Below are 19,131 nucleotides of genomic sequence, written 5' to 3'. Positions count from 1 at the left end.
TCATTTGATGTTGACGAAGAGACATGCGATGTGTCATTATTGGGATAATTTATTAACACCCAGAATGAAGAAGATAAAGAAGAAGAAGGAGAAGAAGGAGAAGGAAGAGAAGAAGAACAAGAACAAGAGAAAGCAGAAGTTAATGATGATTTAGATTCAGACGGATAAATTTTCTTATTTTTTGTAATTTACACACCTTTCATCATTTTCAACCCTTGTCAATATCTACAGTTATTAAATAGTTTCAAATTAAACAGAATCATAAAAGATCAGTGGAATAGGCCTATCGGGGAAACCACATTAAAAAAAAAGCGCTAAGTACACTACCTCAAAGGTGGCGTGGAAACGCATATTATGACGATTACAACCCTTTCAACTTTTTGAATCGTTATATCTCAAAAACGGTGGCTCTTAGGAAAAAAGTATTTGCACATATTTTATAGATAGTTATCTGATCTACAATTTTTTCTAAACTAATTTTATGATAGAACTTACCATTTTGCTGAAAATCGCGAAAAACCCATTTTTGTGATCTTTGACCCGGAGTAAATTTTTTTGCACGTGCCGGATCGATGAGGACTTTTTACATTTCCTTTATAATAGTGTATTGAGCAATCCTACCAATATTCAGCCAAGTGCGAATTACTGTAACCTTGGATGTCTAAATTGACCGGACTAAAGAACGCATACTCCACTCTTTAAGCCGGTATTTACAGCAGTAATGTCAAAACATTGTCAAATATTTTAGTTCATCGCTCAAATTCCATAACTTTATAGCTTCGTAGACAGCTGACTCACAAGCTTCGCTTGTTCCACGTTCCAATTTTGGAACAGCTGATCCAAAGTTGATCAACTCTATATCCTGATATCAACATCTATAGTTTCTTGTCCAGTAATATCTTCTATAAGATTACCGTCCCAATGGATTGTTAATGACGAATTAGGTTTAAACTCGCTTTTAAGCGACTCTACAACAGCTTTGCGATTTTTGACACACTACCGACGCATAGTAAATCTATTGACATTAAATTCTGATGTATTACAGCCTGCACTCTTCAAAGTTGATCTCACGACCATAGTTGCTTGTCTGTCACTCAATTTAGAGACATCAAGACTGGTATCTAATCAAATGAGAAAGTGCCCCGAGGATAATTCAAAAGTCGAAAAATAAGGACCACCCTAGTATATAGTGTGAAGCCTTTCTAATAGTAACCTATTAGAAAGGCACTTTTGAAAGTCAAAATTACGATTTATAAATATTAAATTACTATTTGTCCCTTTCAAAAGGACACTATGAAAATAGGTGAAACTACCTAATAGGTGAACTCTGGCAAGAAACTCCATACTTACTCTTTTAAAATAGTTATTACAATATATTGTATATAGCTCAACAAAAAAAAAACTACTACATTAAAATAAAATAGGCGGTTGGTGTTATAAAAAACATCCAGCATCTTCTAAGGTTGTTTAAGAAGTGCCATCTTCGTAGCTTAGTCCACAGGTAGAGTTGTTTATATAAAGGTTTTCGCAATCGATATTGTGTTGGTGTTCACGGGAAGGCGAACGTAGTACGAACCCTCTAAAAAGTGATGTAGTCAGAAACTCAATTTCTCGCCACAAAACCAACGAAATGGCCCTGATGTAATCCTTAATGTGACGACGACACCCCAAGGATTAGTATGGGCACTAACATCAGTCTGGTAAAGGAGATATGTTTATTAGAAAAAAGATGAGGGACTCGCGTTTAGCAAACACAAAAGGCAATAGAAATATACAAAAAAGTGGCAAGAATGGCGAAGATGGATTGAGGGGGTAAACGTCGAAATATACCTAGCAGTGATCAAGTGGTCATAACTTATGCCAGCTGGGGCTTCGGCGGTATTAAAGTTACGCATACGAAAAAAGCCCTAAGACTGTTCGCGCAGAAAATAGCAAAAACTTACCTTCGTTAGCTTCGTTAAATTCCGTGACCTAACAGTTAATAATAATAATAATAATAAGCCTCTTATCCTGAACTGTTTCTTTGACTTTGTGGTTGACTCTTTAAGTTATATCTCTGAGTTCAGTGTGCCTCTTGGCAAAGGCATCCTCTAACATTTTCCATTGTACTCTGTCTCTTGCAACCCTTCTCCATTTTGAGCCTACTGTTAATTTTAATTCGTCTTTCCATCTCTTCCTTTGTTCCTTTTCCCATCTCTAGGGTACCAGTCAGTTATGATGTTGCTCCACTTTTCTTGTTTATCACGTATCATGTGCCCAGTCCATCTCCACTTCAAACTATCTATTCTAGTGAGTTACCTAACAGTTACAAGTCTGCAGATATTAGCGAAGCTAGAATAGTGAAGATTCCAATTTAAATTTTTGAAATATGAATTTTACAAAAAAAATCAGTCAAAAAGGTTGTACCTTTTTAGTTCTGGGCCTCCGATTTCTGTATCTGTTTCATGATCATTTCTTAATCTAATAGGCAAAAAGGTGATCAGCCTTCTGTGCCTGACACACGCCGTCGACTTTTTCGGTCTAATGCAAGCCGTTTTCCTCACGATGTATTCCTTCACCGTTCGAGCAAATGTTAAATGCGCACATAGAAAGAAAGTCCATATGTGCACGGCCGGGGATCGAACCTACAACCTCAGGGATGAAAGTTCTACGCTGAAGCCACTTGGCCAACACTGCTCAAATTTTATTTCATACACAAAAATACATAGTCCATCGCCTTTATATTTTTAATAATCGGAAACTAATTACTCCTATTCTTCGAAATAATTTATATCATACACAACTCGAACAATGATAGCTAAAAGAATACTCATCTAAGTTTTGCCAAGTTATATCTCTCAATCGGTTTTTGTTGATTTCTATCACGCTATTGCCTCGTGAACACTAATCTATAGAAGAAAATTACGCTACGATTTACGTTACGGGTACACTAAGTACTTGCAATGATGTCAACTTTATGACTAAATTTCACATCTCTAGATTTAAAATTGTGTTGCGTTGGTCAAATACAATTTTGGCATACAGATGTTATTAGTAAGTGATATTTTAAAATATAGATAAGATACAATAAACTTTGATTACGCTGTAATTCTTAGTAATATAATTCTTTTATTATAATTATATTAATGCTTGATATAAAACTATGTATGTAATCTCTAAATATCAAAGTAAGCTTACAACGTAAGGACACACAAACAAAGTCAAGCGCGCCATGTATCATGTTCATCTTTAATGGTCTATAACTTTTGCAATTTTTTATGTGCTAATACACGCTTTTAGCACATTTTTCTAGACGTCATTCCGGATCCAATGAGCTATCGCACATAATTTTAAGAGTAGTATCTCTATTTTGTTCCATTTTCAACTTGTCGACTAGACTAATGCGCCATGATCGTAGAACAATGTCGGATTTGAAAAAAAAACAAAATCCACTTTTTATTATATTTATCATATATATCATACTTTGACTAAATACTACGGCTACATTGAAAAAAACATTCCATGTGTTTTAAATTTCATTTTCGGTAAAGTGACGGATTTGATAGAAACTTGTGATTTTTCTAGAAAACTGTGTAATTTAATGTTATTATTTTTATTTTGTTTCAAAACAAACCCTTTTGTTTGCTTGTATGCCAATTTTCATAATGACAGAATATAAAGTATCTTTGAACCGAAAACTAACATGATTATATTATTTTGAAATGGCTGCCCTGTACAGTTTACTATTTGTCAGATCCGTCACTATTCTACAACTATGACGAGTTGCCAGTTTCATACATTTTATGTCCTTGAGGGGTCATAAAAGAATTTAAGTTGTATCATCACTTTATTAGATATAGCTTACGTTTAAGACGGTTTTTGCGTGATAAAATTTAATATCACCAATGGCACAACAACCTTTTAGGTCTGGTACTCAGATTTTTGTAACTGTTCCGTGATCATTTCTAAGAGTCAAGTAGGTGATCAACCATTTGTGACTGACAGACTTCTTCTTCCTGTCCCGTGCACTCTTGACAGTGCGGTCGTGATAGCTATGAAGTGGTCATAGAAGGGGCAGATGTGATGCGCTTCACGACGATTCGCCATCGTTGCCTATTAGAGGTCATCCTGCTGCACTGATTGACGGAGTCTCCTACGGCAGACTTGATTTGATCAGTCCAACGCGTAGGTGACCGAAATTAGTCGGGTCCAAGGGATTTCCTCACGTTTATTCACCGTACGAGCGATTGTTAAATGCGCACTTAGCCAGAAAATCCATTGCAAGGATCGAAGCTACGACTCCATGGCTGAGAGTCGCATGAAGAAGATTGTGCGTCCAGTTTGTTTTAAATTCTCACCCTTATAAAGATTTTGCGAGATTGTGCTTATTCGGCAGTGAAATGGTAATAACGTCAAAATCAGTTACTCAATATCAAATCAAAATTTATTTGTTCATCTTGGTAACTGCTTGGAACATCAATATTAAGAAAAAGGAAAGAGCCTTCAAGTACCAACCAGAGGGCTCGCGAGTGTCCATGGGCGGCGGTGTTACTTAACATCAGATGAGCCTCCGGCCCGTTCTATAAAAAAAGGGAAGATATAAATAGAGAAAGTAGATCCAAACCCCTGTACCCCTGACTAAATTGTCCTTTCATAGAATACTTACTTTCATAGTAAATGGAAGCATCGTGAGTTAACCATTTTTAAATCGAATAATAACAACAAAATTTTCAATTTATTTTGCATTTGGAGTAAAGAAATGAAACAAATTTTAGTTATAATTTCATTTATTAATTCACATTTTAATACTTCATTTTATTTCACATATTTATAAGAACACAATTATATAAATTTCTATTTAACGCCTGTAATTATCTTTGTATAAATTATTTTTACATTATATTTGTATAATTTATAAGTTGATATTTTTATATTTATACTACATTACCGTGTTGATCTTAATTCTTTAGTTGACATTTAGGATTCACAGAATTCGACGAAGAACATGAATGTAAAACACATTAATCGGAGAATAACTTAAGATTTATATGAATTTATTAAATAGAACCATGAAACGTACGCCTGTTAAAATTAATGAAATCAGTCTTGACAGATAATAATGGATGGAAAATCTTATATTTAAGTGCATTAATGACCTCTAAACTAGTTCTAAAAGTGCTTTAAGTACACAATGCAAAACATGCTAACATTGAATTTTCTTAGGAAATCTTGCACTTATAATTTAAATTACAACACAAAGATAATATTTGATACTTAGCGCGAACTATAATTTATCCAATACGTTGTTATATAGGAGATACAAAGTCTCGCCCTATGAAACACTGCGTGTCGAAGCAAGTTTTAAAGTTTAGTATTGGATTATTGGCTAACAGCGCATGAGAATGAAGCTTCATAAGAGATCATTATGGTAACTAACGCTGTGGTAGCGGCCAGAGTTCATTACGAGCCTACTCTGAGCCCGAAAACGCCAAAATGGATACCGCGGTCCATAAGCTAATCGTCAAGTAATTGTCAATATATAAGAAAAAGATTTATGCTTCTATATATGAAGTGATGAAACAAAATGTCGCATAATACCGCTTTAATACAATTGTCTAATTGTAAGCAAAACAAATGAACAACCTCAATTAAGAACAATTTTTAATGAACCATAAATTACATTCTTACGTCGAAACAGGTTCAAAGCCGCATAAATTGAAAGTTTATCAACTATATAACCTATTTTTATACTAGAATATCTTAAGATTTATTTTAAATTTGGTGTTCATGTTTCATTATGACAAAAAATATACTATCTTTGGCACTATGAATGTTTATACTAAAAATAATGTGTTTAGAATTTGAGCTTTCTCATAAGTTTACAATGTTATGCTTAAGACTAAACATTAATACATTGACATATTACGAATAATTATCATTACTTACATTACATATATACCACTTAAGTGGAATGAAACTGGAACAATGTTAGTTATACTCAAAATATGCACAAGATTAAAGAAAATAAGAAGATTTTCTACATATACAACCTATTTTGATACAATATACTACAATATAAACGTATAGTTTTTATTCACTTAGCTATATTTTACGGTGTTCAGTTTTAAAATTTAAAAAAGACGTAGAGTGGATGAAGGCAATAAAGTTATGCATGAGTCGTGGGTGTGAACATATTTACATTTTTGAGGCAAAAGGTTTTAATTTAATTAAAATTTCACCTCTAAATTCACTTTCATATATTTAATGAAAAATATTTCTCCAATGGATTTTGTTAAAAGTTCTTCACTTAGTTTTCATGGTAATGAACGACTATGCACTTAGTTAATCTAAACTTACGTTAAATATAAGCAATTTATATTATAGTACTCATTAGGGTTAAATGTAAAATGAGATAGAAAATAAATCGAAATATTGACAAAATTTGTTATAAATAAAATAAACTATTGTTTTTCGCATATTAAATTAGAAAACATTTAAAATTTCAAATGTAAGGTTGCTTATAACTAAGACAGTTCTTTGATTATTTAAAACACACAAGGGTTTATTCAAAAACCACTCCCTTAAGCATGCTATTATTAATTCAAAGAGCTCCAACATACGTCAGGAGTCAATATTTACTCTAAAACACAGGTGTAACCTAACCGAACACTAGAGCACACACTACAAGTGCAGTCCAGCGACACGCCGTGAAGGGTGGGTGCTCAAATCGCGGGCAGGAGGGGACTCGGCGAACGAGGTCGCCGTACACTGCTCCACTCCATCATATCCTCGTCTCCCTGTACACGTGCACTCGACATACTCTCAGCATCACACTCCTCAACTTCCCAACTCTGAGATCGAGATGTGATCATTAACTAGGACGGGGCGCTACCGGGTGATGTAATAGGACTGGACACTATTTGCGGATAATTGTAGGAAAGGTCTTCGACTAGAACCTATCAAATCTGGACAGCACGAAGCGCGAAGAGACTTTGAAAGATTCATGCGGCGCCGGACAGAAGCATACTGTATAGGACACGGAGGAGGAGAAAAGCGAAGGAAGACAGAAGAGGCCTAAAATCACAACTAGTTGAGACAGATTTAGCCCTTATTTCCTTGTGATTTGGAAGCTGAGGAGTGTTGCCAACATTTAAACGAAACCTGAATATTGAGCCAAAATTTAGAAAATTATTTGTATGAAGAACTATTTACGAGTGGCAGAAATAGGGTCTAGAGGAAGGCCAAACACTAAGGGGTGAAAGCATAACATGGTCTTCTAAGAACTAAAATGATAAATGAACATCTATGAACGTTTGGAAGATGGAACAAGTGGAATAAGAGATGTACTCTTCTCTCGAAGCATGCCAATCGGAATAAGGATATAGAAGAACTTGACTTGATGACTTAATTTACTAGTAAGTATAACTTAGTGCTTTTAAAAAATATCAAAAGAAATCCGTAAGAGGTCTCTCAATTCGACGAATATGTTTTGTGTATGAAATTTTACGTCTCGAAGTCCAGGTGTTCCAACTACGGGGTAGATGCAGGATGGTGCGAAAAACCACGTATGAGGTGAACACTTACATATAAGAAGTAATTACCATCATCGTGTGTGGCGCGTTGTGTGGCGCAGGGGGCGCAGGTGGTGCCATGGGGGGTGGCGGAGCTGGCGGTGGTTCCGGTGATGCTGCTGCAGGTGAGAAAGATGAGGGAGCTAGTGGGGATTGAGCTGAAAGAAGTCAATAAAATCAAATGTCATTACGGTTCATTCGTGGCTGGTAATTTTTGTTTGATTACGTCAATCATTAAAAATACCATTGAAGTTTTGAAGCAGTAGGATTTATGCAGACGCGACTTTCTTTTGTATAACGGTCGGGTCATACCTCTTTGTTTAAAGCTCTAAACTTAATATATTTAGCTCAACAATTCCCTTTTGTATTTCTTTTTTCCTTACGCGTTGCTAGAAAGAGATCGCTTGTTAGCGACATGGTCGTCCTAATCTAATCATCAATTTAAATTGTATGTGACAAATTGTTTATAAATAAAATAGTTATATTATAATATCTATAATTGGTTGAATTTTAATATTTGTACCTAATATACAGACCTCTTTTGAATAAGATGCTTTTATGTGTAAAATGCATATATTAACGCTTAGAGGGCACTTTAAAGCAATTTTATTTTTATATTTCTCAAGTATTAGGCTCGTATTTCCATAACTAATAATAGAACAGAGATTTTATATAAGATTTTTTAATTAGCTTTTATTAAAAATATTTTACTAGCCACGAACAATTCATTTTTGATAGGCGCGTAATAAGTGGTCAATCTAGTAAAAAATAAGGATCTGCTGTATTCAGTCGTCTTTTAAGACATTATATACCGTTTAGTTATAAATTTAAATCAGTTAACCATGTAGCTATTTGTAAGTTGTTAAATAAAACACCCGTTTCACTAAGATTTGTTCTAGTTAGAAGTTCGATTTATTAATTATAATTTTTTGGGTTAAACCGGCATGTCAGAGCCGTTTTCTCTTGATATTTCCTTCACCTACGGTGAGTGCGAGTGTTACGCACATATAGACATAAAGTCAATTAGTTCAGTACCAGGGTACCTAAGACATAAGACATAAGAAGTCACTGGGCCAACACTGTCTAAATAATGAATAAATGTAATTAATGACTCAGTTTATGTGAAAATCATTATGAAAAAATTCTCGCGTTATTCCAAAGAATTTCCATTTAAATCTAATTCTTACCAGCTGCTGTTAAGGCGAGGACAAATTGGCTCCAATGCACACAACAGCCACAGCAGAGCTGCAACGCGGCGCGCCGCAAAGCTCGATGCAAAGCAATGAAGAGCAGAGGGTTAACCGCCGCGTGGACGTACGAAATGTGTAGTGTTATTTGGAAATATAACTGGAAAAAATATTCTTATTAGCTAATGTACATTATATTAATAGTATTGTTATTTATGTACGCTTTTCTTAATGGATGGATGCGGCTATATTCACAATTCTATGTACGGTGAACGAACACGAATTATCTGCGTAATTTTCCAATTTTGACTACAATACAATTGATGAAAATGTTGACATTTTCCATCTTATCAAAGTGGATGTGAGGAAATAGTTTAGGAGGCGGGAAGACTTTGACTTTATTTATCAGAACAATTTCATTTTTTTTATATTTACTTGTTTGTTTAATTTTAAATTTCAGTTGTCCTTTTTTCTCTATCCATGTACTTAATTGAGTTATGTTTTAGATTTTTATATTGTTTAAGTGTTTTCTTTTATAATATGTGTGTAGTAGAATGAGGACACAGCGATAATTTGTTTTCTTGGTTCAAATAGTTTAATTATTTTATAGTTTGTATTTTTAATTTTATGGTTGTTTGTATTAACACTGTCTACTGTATCTGCTTGATATCGCTGGTCGTGTCCACATGTTATAGGGACGGCACCGCTTTTTATATTTTTGTATGTATGTCAATTTATATCATTTGTTTGTCCTCATTTTGTGCTCTAACTAAAAATATATATGTGTAGCTGTACGAATACTTATAAATATAATAATTTTATATTAACAAGGCCTTATTTAAAATTAATCATCGGTTTGTATTTGCATTAACTTGAAGTAGATTTATTTATTAACATTATATTAAGATATAGCTGGAATTTTCTGTTTCTTCTCAAGACGGGCGCGGTTCCGAATGTAAATTAGGGCTTAAGTGACTTCATAAGTGGTATATTGAGACTTATTGAACGACTTTATGTATGAATAATATCTACGTAAACATATAGTAACTGAATAATCAGATTACTAACCACCCGTTGTTGGTTACAGGATTTATTCGCTGTTTTCAAGAGGCGCTTGCGAGTCCTTGTAACGGGATTTAATGATCATCAACAATATATTTATACTATTTTGTACAAATAATGAAACATATAGAAATGAAGTCCATATGGTTAGGAATAGAGTAATGCACAAATTCAATTGCATTGGTAATTTTTTAAGCCAGATGAGGGCAAAACAAGAAAAGGAAAGGTTTTTGAGTTATTTAAACGATTCGTCTTATTATTTGACTAATCACAATTAAAAAAAGGTTTTTGAGTTATAATTATCTAAACCATTCATCTTTGTAGTTGACTAATCACTATTAAAACAAATGCAATCAACTATACTAATATGATGAAGAGGAAAGTTTGTGGGGTTGTATTTTCTGGATCTACTGAATGGTTTTGTAAATTATTTTACCATTTTAACAAATTTGCTAAGGCTATATTTATACAAAAAAAGCGGTTTTTTTGTGGAAGTTCGATAAAACACCGGTCTAACAAAGACCTTTCTTACGAACGCTGACTTAACGATGAGAGGTTGATAATTGGGTTCTAGAGAAAAAAGTTTGATAATGCCTATAAATATTCGGTGCCGCGGTTTTCACCAATATAGATTTAGGATTATAATTTTTCACGGTACATGGTTTTCTCCTAAATATGCATGTCTATTACTTTTAAGAAAGGATAGATAATAAAAAAATATTTAAAAGGATCAATAATTAATAACATGGTAAAATAATAAGTATTGTTTTTTACTTTAATTGTTAATTTGTGTAATTGTGCTTCGCTTACTCTTTTTCAGGACAAAAACTATAATATTAATTTATATCGCCCAACTCTACCTGCGCTATAAATATGTCATCGTAAAACTGCAAATACTGGTCTATATTGCGATACAGCAATCTAAATTGCGATATTGGAAACTGTCGGAAATGTGTGATGATTTTTAGTTTACAATTTAAAGCATTGTTTTTATGCTATCGAAAATAAACGCTAAAACTATGATTTTATGCTACCGTGCAGCGATTAGTTTTTTTCTAAACGGGCAGAGTATTTCAGCCTTACAATGCGCAGAGGCGATGATAAATTGGAGAAAAGGATAAAGATCACGTGGCTTTTCAGTGTTCACAAACCAGATGGACCAATTAAGTGAAAGATTCAACGTCTTCAACTGTAGGTACACTGTAATAAGAGAGCGCTGGACAGAAACCAATGGAAACAGATAGTTCGAGGTTTCCTTGCTGTCCACGACGCTCATAGAGGACAAATCTTTGTTTTTAATTTATTATTATTAATTACTTAAGATGTCATGTGGAACATGGTGTAATGGTTGAAGCTCTTTAAAAACGTGTAGAACAAAAAACTTGGCGATTAAAAAGAGTGGCGGAGAGTTTATTGCCAGTTCTTCTCTTCCGTTCTACGCCCTTGAGAACTGTCAGTAAATATTAAATTAGTAGCATTTAATGTATATTCCTTTTTTCGTTTATTCGTGTTACCTATGTGAATAATTTGACTATTGACTTTTTGCTCAGGCATGAGCTACCGACTGAAGAAAGGGATTTAAATACTTATTTAAGACTACTACGACTTACCTCGTACGCAACATGTGAAGTCAATGATGGGTGGTGTAGCAAAGTTATGATAAACAGCGGGCCCCAGAAAAGCACATACGCTGCTGTGATGACCAGGAACATTCTTACTCTCCTTACTCCCTCTCTTTCTACTCTTGCGAGATAGCCCCTCAACCGTCTACCCCCTCCCAGAGGCAAGTTGGCACTACCAGTTGGCCGGCAACGGCCGTCTGCAAGGGTGCCGTCAACAGTCTAGAAGCGTAATAACATTTTAATTAATAGTTCTAACATATCGTTCTAGAATATTAAGAAGAGAAAAATATAGACACTAAAATTAGTTGAAAACAATTTTAAAGATTCTATAGCGCTATTTTCTGCAACATTTAAGTTTGTCGGTCACTAGAAAAATGCAAAATATATAATTAGATTTAAACACTAGACTGCTGATAATAGAAAGATTATTCAAATAAACATCTAAGAAGAATTTAGAAGAAGATTTATTAAGAATTTCATAAATGCATTGAACCTATTCAAGAGTATATAAAAAGGGTGGCGGAGAGTTTATTGCCAGTTCTTCTCTCTCGTTCTTCGCCCTTGATTTGAGAACTGGCAGTAAATGTAAAATTAGAAGCATTCATATGTATTTCTTTACTTACGAGTAATAAGTGTAAATTATGTTACCTATATGATTAAATATTTTTTTTTACTTTTACTTTTACAAGATAAACTGTTTTGTTAGGATATGTCTATTTGTACGAACCAACGCTGTACATTTTGCTCACTCAGGCTTTCATAGTTTTATAAGCGTCGCGATTACTCAAAATCGTTGGAGTTACGCCCCGAGAGTATGCCACACAGGCACTCTCTTCAGCATTCATTGAACATTAATGGCATTTAATTAATTAGCATTGTTCTTTTATTATACGTTATTGATGAAAATAAACGTCATAAGCATAGGTTTACGAGCTATTATTTATTCAGTTTTACGTTACACAATACATTACTTATACATTTTAATTGTGTTTTATTTATTTTATTTTTTATTCCACCTTAGAAGAAAACAGTAGGGCGATTCACATATTATGTGTTATAACGAAATTTTGGAGATTTTCAGAAAATTCAATATGTTGCTATAACAAACGATAATAGCAACTGGATTTGAGTCATTAGAATCGCCCCACTGAAGTCAAAAGAATTAACATCACGTTTAATTTTTGTTTTTATGTTACCAGCTTTCGGGCTGTACCAATTTTACAAAGCTTTTTAATGTACAACTTTTTCATGCACTGCGTACAAATTCTACGAAGCTCACAGCCATATCGTATCTAGCTATGTTTACCGATGTGTTAATGTCCTAATTTAAAGCCCAATTTTTGCGCTTGGTGGTATGTATTGCACTAATAATCGTGTAATTATCTTGAGAACACGTACAAATATAGTTTTATAAATGACTTCATTTTAAAAAGAATATAATGTTTTTTAATTAAACTCAAATTTTTTCGCTACTTTATTCGTAATTAAAAAGTTATTTTGAATTTAGAAAATTAGAAACCAATAAAGTACACTTTCATAATAAATAATAATAGTTGTTCAAGATTTCAAAATGCGGACAATTAATATATCGGTAAACTGTAATCTAAGGTACATGCAATAGTTACCCTGGGTCCTACGCTGTTTGGTAGCGAATCCATCCGCCGATTGTCCCCTGCCATACTGACCAGTGTGGTCACTAATCCTGCTACACGCACTGCCTCTACGTTAGCCTGCATGCGTTAAGATTTAAATTATTACCTCCAGCTTTTTAAACTATAGCACTAATCACACAAAAAAGACTGGAGGATAAATTTAAACCTTATAAAATTGATTATATTTTGTATTGGATCGCGTGTCTAGTCTTTTGATAATTCAAACTATGCATTCTTCAGCCTAAGCAATGGGTGACGTGGACTTTTGTTAGTTCAATCAACTGTTATTTTAAAAATATTATTCATTTTCCACCTTATTAAAGAGGGTGTGAAGAAATATTTTAAGATGCGGGAAGACTGACTTTATTTATCAGCAGAACAATTTAGTTTTATTATTTTTAATTATCCCTTAACTAGTGGACCCGACAGACGTTGTCCTGTACACACATCTCAAATACTAATTTTCCAACGTAAATAAACATCTTATTGTTATTTATTTGACCTATTCTCTAATCCACTTAAACACTCATCAAAATCGGTCCACCCATTTATTGAGTTACGGTTTTGTCGGAAAAGATTTGATGTCTTGGTCGTGGTAGAATAGAAACTCGAAATAAACACATAAACCGATCAACTTTGAAACTCATAATTATTGTCATGGCATGGTTTTATAAAAGCGGAATTAAAAACTGAATAGTAGTAATACTGCCTAGTCGTAAAATGCGATTTATTTTTAATCCTAGTCATTTTTATTTCGCGGGATTTATAAAATACGAATGTATTTTCGCAATGCCGTGTGACTATATACAATGTGACATTAATCGAAAACTATTGGCGGATCCACTCTACGAGCCAAAAATTAAATCACGTTGTTCTCGTAAATATTTCTCGCTTCGTTCAATAAATCCGCTATTTACACAACCGTGAACAAAGGCAAATTCTGGCCAGTTGATTGAACTATACACTAATAAAACTTAACTTTTATACATGTATTTTAATTTAATTAAAATACTTGTATTATCTCCAGGTTTAGTTTCAGCTTATCTCTTTGAGACTCGCCACAGGAGATATTATAGTGCACGGATGTGCGCAGAAACACGTGTGCACTCTATTTCATAAATCTCATACTACTAATGTCCAACACGACCGCAGTATCACAAGACCAGAACCCACACCATTACGTCATCAGAGGATCTTCAACTTCCAAACTTGAAATTTCCTTAGAAAAATCCAAAATGTATTTTTGGACCCGGGAATCGAACCGTATACATGATCTGCAGTCAAACATGCTAGCCACTAAACCAATGAGGCAATTATATAATTAATACACTCAATCATAATGATATAGCCTTACCTTTGTCAGATCTCGGTGTAATTTCTTTAAATGGAAAAGTGTTAGTCCAACGCACACAGCATTGACTCCAATCCATAAAGCATTAAGTACGTAATGCCTGAAGGGTCCTCTTACTAAGGGGCACGATGGGGATGGCCCATACGATCCGTAGGACCCAGCACTGGCAGCTAAAGCCCCGGATAAAAATGTTGGGCCCAGGTTTATCGTAATTGATGCGAACCATATCATAAACGTACCGAAGAGAACGCACTGAAAATAATACTTCTTTAATAATTTTAATGTTGTAATAATTCCTCTGTTATACACATTTCTTGTAGATTTACTTACTGGATATTAAAAATACTATGATAGAATATCTACAAAATCACAGCTGAACGGAAAATGCTAAATGCAAATATTCATAAGACAAATTTTGAAGAATCGTGCAACGCTCATGAATTCTAGGAATGGATAGTTCTTTAAATTTATAAATACATAGATAGAACAGAAGAAGTATTAAAGGTAATTCCAGTTCAAAATAGGACCATTTTTGGAACCAACTGCCCACTGAAGTATTTCCGAACCAATTCGACTTAGGGTCCTTCAAGAAAAGAGCGTACCAATTCTTAAAAGGCCGGCAACGCACTCGCGAGCCCTCTGGCATTGAGAGTGTCCATGGGCGGTATCACTTAACATCAGGTGAGCCTCCTGCCCGTTTGGCCCCTGTTCTATAAAAAAAAAACGCACTGTGGTCTGAAATCCCAAAAAGCTGGCCAAAATATGAAGATGTCATTGGAATTCCCTGAATTTTGGTAAACTTACGATTTCGGGGTAGCTGATCACGAATTCGATATTTAATTTTTGAAGTCACAATTTGGAACACCAAAATGGCGGACAAAATACGGCGAAAAGTTTATTCAAAAACGTGTTTAATTCGGGTGAAAGTCTGGACTCGGGGCTTTTCGGGGTCGCTGAAAGTGCACACATCATAGCTATATACCACTATAAGTATTCCAACTATTGAAGGTCCCTAGAAAAATATTATTTTTTCCTACTTTTGGCCAGCTTTCTTGGATTCCAGAGTACTGTGCATCGGTCTAATCTTGCTTCTGTTATACTTCTATAAATATTTTTCTAACCTGCGGACTATCCATGAGCAATGGGGCGGACAGATCTGCTTGCTCTTCTTCGTTTTCAGGAAATATAGGACTGTCGTTGAGTACTGTTGTCAGCATATTCACCGTTGACACTGTCACCTGTTCGAAACAGAAGAAGAAATTATTTACTCAGATATTGAAACCATAAACATAAAAAACCGCAATAAATCTTGAAGCTGAGTCCAATGGGCGGCCAAAATTAATAATTTAAAAAAAATAATGTCAATTTATGAGCAGTGTAAAGCATTGGTATAAATTTATTAGAGTCTAATTATTAGACAAATAAAATTTACAGTACTCTTAAAATACTATCCATGAAAAAGAATAATAGTTTCGGAATAGAAGGTACATATACGATAAACTAAGGAAAATCAGTAGATAATATACGTGTCTGCTTTGCCCTATAGTACTATACATATAGATGTAAGCGATATAACATGTTAAACGATCTGTAGCATGTTCTACATCATGAAGAACGCATGTAGCATTCATAAGCTACGTGCAGACCTTAAGTGATATGCATTGTTGAGCTGTCCTGTACTAGAGCTATTGAGCATAGCATAAGACTGATAGCATATTATTAAAAATAAATAAGTGTAATATCTACGTTTCTCCAGACTCGTAATCGTAGATATTTTGTTTCGACTTCCTAACATCAACACCAACTATGCAAAAAACTCAGTTTGGTATCGCGCAGGTCGGACATACAATGAACACTATTTAAGCCTTGACTTTTAAGTTTTAGCTATCGTGGAATATGCTTAGAAGGAGTATTAAGAATATCCATAGCGCTAAATCACCTGCATCATGAGCACACCCCACCCACCATGGGTGGGTATATACCCACCCACACTTTCACACCATCACACAACACAGCCGAATTCTTAGTTAAATGTATTTAATAATTTTTATTCATTTTTGCATTCGTAAATGTTTAAACTTTTTAATTATGTTATGTTTTTGGTTATATCTTTAGTATAATTGTTTTTGTTATTATAAATTAAGTAAAGTAGTGTTCCCTGTCGTTTCATCACCACTTCAAATAATGCAATTAAACTGATAGGGTTTTATGAATATATTACTATAAAAACAAAATATTATTAAATCTATTTAAATGTCTATAAGAAAAAAGTTAATAATAATAATTAATAAATGATAAAAAACTAAAATTTCAGCTCCGCCAATTTCCACTATATAATTAGATCTATAATTAAAGTTTCTCTTAAGCATTTCCACTTCAAGTCCAAATTAAACCGAGTTTAAGATTCGCTGAATCTTAAGAGAACGGTATAAAACTTTTTAATAAATTTAGCGGAAATTTTCGACATAAATAATTCAGAGTGAAACCGAAATTAAATTGAGATTCCAGTATTTATGCCAGTAAACAGGTGATGATAAACTCAAAACAGACACAGTGGCCTTCATGCCCCCTCTAAAACGTCCAAATCTGCCTGACGAATTCGATGAAGACGATAAACGTCGTCGTCCTTAGCCATCAATCTTCTCTAGTGGAGCAGTGCATGCCCTATCTCACAGCGACTCGGCCCACGTTGTACACGTGAACGACGAAGACGAGCGCAAAGTCGCACTGCTCCCTGCCGAGCTGCTCCCTCCTACATCGGTCGGCGACGTCAAAACTCTAAGCAAGAGTTTACTGCCTCGCCTGCCAACCACCAGGTCATGAGGCTCTGACAGTCCTCTGATGCCTCCCGCCTCATTTAATATATTTACTAGCGAGCATATACAAGTGTCTCCTCGAAAATTGCACCTTCCTGGTGGAAAGAGGCCATTGTAATTGGTATCCTCAATCTGAGCAAGTTACAGCCCCATCAACCTTCTTAATATGCTGAGCAAGCTGAAGAAGAAGGTAGTCAAAAAGGGCCTTCTAGACTTCGCTCTAGAAAAGGGGCTCACTCCCGACGAGCAATTTCACTTCAGGCCAGGAGCACATCCTTTCCAGGGTGAATAGCTCCCTAAACCGAGAGCCACGGATGCGTTTTTCTTAGACATAGTGAAGGCGTTCGACAACGTCTGGCACAACGGCTTGGTTTACAAGCTTTACCACCTTCAAGTGCCACTCAGAGTCGTGCGCATCGTACACGACTTCTTGTCCGACCGCCCGATGCGCTTTGGTGTAGAGGGAACGTTATCGTCCCCTCGACCAATCAGGGCTGGACGCATTATTCTTCTTTTCTGAAGGTCATGTTAGTGGCGTCGCTCAACTTCCTCCACCCTCCCCTGTCATCGGCAAGTCTCTGCGTCTGGGTGATGTTAAGACCTGAAGAGCCTTTACTTGATCGGTCCAGCAAGTAGGGGATCGGCCTCGAGGTCTGGTACCCACCACTCTGCCAGACAAATTTTCTAAACTTTGGATCTCTGCGTGTTACATGATCAAAAATACTCGGATTGCGTTGGTATCAATGTGTTGAAAGACCTTAGTATGGATACGTGTCGTTAGCTGTCCAGGGAATGCTAGGCATCCGCCTCCAACACCACATTTCCAGAGCAACAATATTTCTCCTTTCAGATGTTCGTATTCTCCAGTCCATTCTAGGCAACTTTAATAAATCCGTGAAGATTTTTAACGTATAAAATTCCAAAGGGGTCTCTCATACTGAAGATGAAATTACCAGATAAAGAACTATTCTAGATGATACAGAAATATCTCTTGTAAAGATGTCGATCACGTATCAGTGTAGAAACGATAATGGCATCTTGCCAATTCACCCGCATTGCGATTCAGTCTACAGCATCTTAGTTACGGTAAGGCAAAATTCACACAATAGATTAAAAAGAAAATTCATTAAATATGGAGATAAATGTTTTTGAAATATTTCACGCTATTTTACGACTGTAGTCGACTTAGGGTAGTATTGACAATCGAGACCTAACTTTATGTACGACGCCCGAAATAGAAAAACGATGAACACCATTATTGCCACGGCATAGGCCCATAACCTCATTTTTTATAGTAGCCCGAACAAACAAACGAGGTTACGGGACGCCCAAAAAGGGCAGCAATCGCAGCCCATGGACACCGATTTTAGCGGGTGCGTTGCCGGCCTTTGAGGGAGGAGTATACTCTTTCTTTAATCAATTAGAGGGCGTATCTACCAGGAGTCGACTTAACACTTCGCTAGTTCGCAAACGAAAGTGTCTTGTAAAGCGGACCGTGGAAGAGTTCCATTCATCAAAGTGATGCTGACGATTTTTAATGTGTGGCATAAAAGCTCATGTACTTATCTATAAAATAAAAATTATGAAACAGTTTTATTTTGGGGCAACAATCATAGATCGTACCACTCGTTTATGTTACCACAAAAAATACACAATAAAATTTAAAACTTAGTTCGTATCTCCATTATATACCACAAATTAAATCCAAGTTCTCGGTGCTATTGGAAAATGATAACAGTTATCTTATGCTTCATAAACTTCTATGTGAGTATTAACTATTAACAAGTATCGGTAGTACTCAGGGCAAGTTTTGCTTCAAGTTGGAAGCTCATATGAGTTAATTTACGTAAACTTACAACAAATTTTAATAGATTATCAACATTTAAGATAG

General features: G+C 35.0%; 1 protein-coding gene across 6 annotated transcripts in view; it reads right to left on the bottom strand.

The window, feature by feature from the left end:
• Positions 1–5,767: 5,767 nt before the first annotated feature.
• Positions 5,768–19,131, bottom strand: part of LOC125056741 — a 57,189-nt gene continuing 43,825 nt past the window's right edge. For 3 of the 6 annotated variants that reach the window (XM_047660014.1, XM_047660016.1, XM_047660015.1), the window contains exons 5-11: positions 15,546–15,662; positions 14,428–14,676; positions 13,047–13,151; positions 11,410–11,640; positions 8,738–8,897; positions 7,581–7,708; positions 5,768–6,830 (exon numbers count right to left, since the gene is read on the bottom strand). In XM_047660014.1, coding sequence (XP_047515970.1) covers positions 6,702–6,830; positions 7,581–7,708; positions 8,738–8,897; positions 11,410–11,640; positions 13,047–13,151; positions 14,428–14,676; positions 15,546–15,662 — 1,119 coding nt within the window. In that variant the 3' untranslated portion in view covers positions 5,768–6,701. Of the gene's footprint in view, positions 6,831–7,563; positions 7,709–8,737; positions 8,898–11,409; positions 11,641–13,046; positions 13,152–14,427; positions 14,677–15,545; positions 15,663–19,131 lie in introns of all 6 variants that reach the window. The other 3 variants (XM_047660018.1, XM_047660017.1, XM_047660020.1) reach the window with 3 other exon arrangements.

This window comes from Pieris napi, chromosome 15 (assembly GCF_905475465.1).
Source record: "Pieris napi chromosome 15, ilPieNapi1.2, whole genome shotgun sequence".
NCBI classification, from domain to species: Eukaryota; Metazoa; Arthropoda; class Insecta; order Lepidoptera; family Pieridae; genus Pieris; species Pieris napi.
The sequence above is the reverse complement of the archived record's forward strand: the minus strand, read 5'-3'. Positions and strand labels throughout refer to the sequence as shown.